At 40.5% G+C, this 4,553-nt stretch overlaps 1 protein-coding gene and 1 long non-coding RNA gene across 2 annotated transcripts in view; both read right to left on the bottom strand.

Moving 5' to 3' along the window:
* timd4 (T cell immunoglobulin and mucin domain containing 4) overlaps positions 1-4,553 on the bottom strand; it is a 20,292-nt gene that overhangs the window by 5,551 nt on the left and 10,188 nt on the right. Inside the window, exon 3 of the mRNA XM_008278110.1 lies at positions 491-738. Within this exon, the coding sequence (XP_008276332.1) occupies positions 491-738 (248 nt within the window). The remainder of the gene's footprint in view (positions 1-490; positions 739-4,553) is intronic.
* Positions 2,393-4,527, bottom strand: LOC103354646 (uncharacterized). The gene is made up of 3 exons (XR_520052.1): positions 4,256-4,527; positions 3,640-3,719; positions 2,393-2,500 (listed from the first exon to the last, which is right to left on the bottom strand). It is a non-coding gene; the product is annotated as an uncharacterized LOC103354646 (long non-coding RNA).

Raw genomic sequence — 4,553 nt, 5'->3', positions numbered from 1 at the left:
AATAAAGTGTAACAAAACAAACACCACTCGGGTGATAACACAACTACGAATCACTGCAATAGTAGATACACAACAGAGACAACACAGCCTGCAACATCCTACAAACTAGGTCTCTGTAGTTATGTGTCTCTTTGTCGCTGTTTTGTGTCTCTTTGTGGTCATTTTGTGTCTCCTCGTGGTCTTTCTTTCTCTCTTTGTCACTGTTTTGTGTTTTTTTGTGGTCATTTTGTGTGTCTTTGTCCCTGTTTTGTTTCGCTTTGTGGTCATTTTGTGTCTCTGTGTTGCTGTTTTGTTTCGCTTTGTGGTCATTTTGTGTCTCCTCGTGGTCTTTCTTTCTCTCTTTGTTGCTGTTTTGTGTGTCCTTGTAGTCGTTTTGTTTCTGTGGTTGTTTTGCATCCATTCATAGTTGTTTTGTGTGTCTTTCTCACTGCTTTGCATCTTTCTATTTTTTGGTAAAGTCAGTTTAACATCCTAAAACCCATAAATGTACCACCTGGAGTTCATCGTCCTTTCTAAAATATCCACTGCCAGTCGGAGAACCGGACCTCTGAGTGAACAGCTGTCATGTGACTCACCTTTGACCACCCTCAGGTTCATGATCACCTTCTTGTCGTTGAAGATGCCGTCGATGTCGACCCTGCAGCAGTACGGCCCGCTGTCCGTCCGCCTCACGTTCAGGATGTCCAGGTCCATCTGTCCGTCCAGGACGTCCCCCGTCAGCCGGTACCGGTCGGCCACCTGCAGCACCGGGTCGGGGTTTGAGTGAGAGCCAGATTAGTGTTGGTGTCCAAAAAAGAAGCAGCTAAAGTCGAACTTAGAGCTCTGAACATCAATTAATTATTGCTAGAAGTAAACAGCAGTCACTTTGTTGCACTTTTTGGTCACTTTGTGTGTCTTTGTAGACATATTGTGTCTATTTGTAGTTGTTTTGGGTTGTTTTTTTCATAGTTGTGTGTTTCTGAAGTTGTTTTGGGTCTATTTGTTGTCATTTTGTGCTTCTTAATAGCCGTTTTGCATCTTTTTATGGTCATTTTGTGTGTCTTTGTAGACATATTGCATTTATTTGTAATTTTTTTTGGGTCGCTTCTCTCATAGTTGTGTTTTTCTGAAGTAGTTTCGTGTCTGTTTTGTGTCTCTTTATGGTCATTTTTTATTTCTTTGTCGACATATTATATCTGTAGTTGGGTTTTTTTGTCACATTTTTCACATTTGTGTGTTTCTAAAGTTGTTTTGTTTATCTTTTTGATAATGTTGTGTTTCCTAATAGTTGTTTTGCGTCTCTTTTTTTGTTCATTTTGTGTATCTTTGTAGACATTATGTCGCTGTGTAGCTGGTTCGTGTCTCTTTGTGGTCATTCTGTGTTTCCTTGTTGTAGTTTTATGTCTCTTTATTATATTGTGTCTTTGTAGACCTATGTGTTGTAGTTTTGTGTTTCTTTCTCATACTTTTGTCTGTCTGTGGTTCTTTTCTCTTCATTTGTTGTTTAGTGTCTTTGTTCTTGTTTTGCATCTGTTTTTACCCATTTAGTGTTTCTTTGTGTGCTTTTGTCTTTGTTTCGCATGTCTTTGTAGCTGTTTAATGTCTACGTGGTTGCTTTGCATATTTGTTTGTTCTTTTTGTGTATATATTTGTACGATCACGTGTTTCTTTGCGGCAATTTGTGTGGTAATTTTCTGCGCCTTTGTCTTTTGTTTTGCACGTCTTTGTAGCCGTTGCGCCTCTCTGCGTTGTTTTGAATCTATTTGTCGTCACTCCGTGTCTGTTTCTGTTCATTTTGCATTGAGTTAAAGTTGTTTTGTGTTTCTTTGAAGACGTACTGTGGCTCTTGTGTGGTCATTTTGTGTCTGTTTTCATAGTTTTNTCTGTGCAGACATATTGTGTCTTTGTGTCATAGTGTTTGTCTCTTTTTATAGTTGTGTGTCTCTGTGGTTCTCATCCATTTATTTGTTGTCATTTTGAGTATCTCTGTTATCTGAACCCATTTTGTGCCTCTTTGTGGTCATTTTGTGAGTCTTTTTCACAGTTTTTTTTGTGTATTTTGTGGTCATTTTGTAAAGACATAGTTCTACTGTAACGTTCTCAAATGTCTGAGGGGAAACATTCAAACAAGCTGTGTGGGGTTTTTGGCCACAACAGCACAATCATCGCTGTCCATCCACCGTAGTCGCCAAATTTGTTTTCTTCAAATCTTGTTCTTCTACCACAAAGTGAAATTCAGGTTGACGGCTCGCTGCTTGACGTGCTCACAGAGCGTCGCTGTCAGGGAGCGTTAAAATCGCTGCAGGAGCACCGGGAGCAGAGCGTCGCTGCACCGGGACGCTGCTTCGACATACATTACACCACGAAAACAGACGTTAAAGGAAGATTAGGACGTGTGAGATGACGTACGTTTGAAGGCCAGGAAGAGGAAAACTGCAGCCAAGATCAACAAGACGCTGACGGAGAGCGAGAGGACGGGAACGTTGATCTGCAGGGAGAGCGACGGCACAGAGTCCTCCACCTGAAACAGAGAGGCAGCGGGTCAGACATGTCAGCAGCTCACAGCATCTACATACACAGACATCGTGTTTTAGGTCAATCCTAGTACCTGGTTGTCTCTGTTTCATAGTTTTGAACCTCTTTGTGTTCATTCTGTGTCTCTGTAGTTGTTTTCTTTCTCATTTTGTTTGTCTTCGTTATTATTCTGCATCTATCTGTACCCATTTGTCTCTTTATGGACATTTTGTGTCTCGTTTTCATAGTTGTATGTCTCATTGGGATCATTTTGTGTCTCTGTAATTCTTGTCTTTCCATTTGTAGTCATTTTCAGAGTCTTTGCTCTTGTTTTGCGCCTATCTATATCCGTTTTGTGTCTCTCTGTGGTCATTATGTGTCTATTTTTCATACTTTTGTGTCTTTCTTGTTCAATTTGTGTCTCTTTTTTCTACTTTTGTGTTTGTTGGTCTTCGTTTTGTTTCTCTGTGGTTCTTCTCTTTCTATTTGTAAGATTTTTTTGAGTCTTTGTTCTTGTTTTGCATCGATTTTTACCCATTTTGTGTCTCTTTATGGGAATTTTGTGTCTCTTTTTCATAGTTTTGTGTCTCTTTGTGGTAATTTTGTGTCTCTTTTTAATTGTTGTATGTCTCATTGTGGTCGTTTTGTGTCTCTGTGGTTCTTGTCTTTCCATTTGTAGTAATTTTTTGAGTCTTTGTTCTTGTTTTGCATCTATCTGTACCCATTTTGAGCCTCTTTGTGGTCATTTTGTGTCACTGTGGTTCTTGTCTTTGTATTCGTAGTCATTTTGTGAGTCTTTGCTGTTGTTTCCATCTATCTGTATACATTTTATGTCTCTTTGTGGCCATTTTGTGTCTATTTTTTCTTCTTTTGTATTAGTTGTTCTTCATTTTGTGTCTCTGTGTTGTAGTTTTGTGTCCCATTTTCATAGTTTTGAGTCTCTGTGGTTGGTCTCGATTGATTCGTAGTCATTTTGTGAGTCTTTGCTCCTGTTGCGTCTATGTGTACCCATTTTGTGTGTCTTTGTGGTCAAGCAGAGCGTTACTGGACTGTAGCTAGTGAAGGAGCGCTGTGACAGAAATCGTATGAGGCTCAGTTAAACGTCCCCCGTACAATTTAAGTGCTAAATGAAGGAATGAAGCTCACAGCCACGGTGTCGGAGCGCAGCAGGGTGGAGTTCCTCCTCAGAAGCTCCAGCTGAGACGACAGCAGGGTTTTCCAGTTCACTACAAGGAGACAGAAAACACAGAGAGCTCAGCAGACAACTCAGTTCCACAGAAGTGCATTTCTATGCAGTGAACTGCACCTTCAGTCACATTTAGTGTTCGTTTTGTGTGGCTTTGTCGTTGTTTTGCAAGTCTATATCGCTGTTTGTGTCCCTCTGACATTCTACATCTATTTGAAGTCACTGTATGTCTCACTGTGGTCTGTTATAGTTTTATGTCTCTTTGTACTCATTTTTGTCTCTTTTTCCCAGTTTTGTGTTTCTTTATTGTCATTTTGTGTCTCTTTGGTTCTTGTCTTTCTATTTGTAGTCATTTTGTGAGTCTCATTTTGTGTTTCCATTTATCTGTACCCATTTTGTGTCTATTTTTCATAATTTTGTGTCTCTTTATGGTCATTTTGCATCTATTTTTTTCAAAGTTTTCTGTTTCTTTGTGGTCATGTTGTGTCTGTAGGTTGTGTCATGTTGTTCATATATCTGAGAATGCAGGTTCGTTGTACTTGAAGGTAATTCTGTTCAGATGGAAACCTGCCTCACCTGTGGAGGCCGGCGGCTCCGTTGCTCGGTCCGTCAGCGCCGCGGCGCTCGTCGTTGTGCGAGGAGGACTGGTGACCGGAGCTGCAAGACAGAAACCAGTTCAACCAGAGAACCTGAACCAATCAGCGAGAAATCAGCAAATATGGTCAAAGACTGACTTCAGACAGAAAACACCCGGATGAGCTTTTCAGCAACGCGTCGGCAATAAAGTGTAACAAAACAAACACCACTCGGGTGATAACACAACTACGAATCACTGCAATAGTAGATACACAACAGAGACAACACAGCCTGCAAC

Source organism: Stegastes partitus, unplaced genomic scaffold, assembly GCF_000690725.1.
Source record: "Stegastes partitus isolate 25-593 unplaced genomic scaffold, Stegastes_partitus-1.0.2 Scaffold115, whole genome shotgun sequence".
In the NCBI taxonomy this organism is placed as follows: Eukaryota; Metazoa; Chordata; class Actinopteri; family Pomacentridae; genus Stegastes; species Stegastes partitus.
The sequence above is the reverse complement of the archived record's forward strand: the minus strand, read 5'-3'. Positions and strand labels throughout refer to the sequence as shown.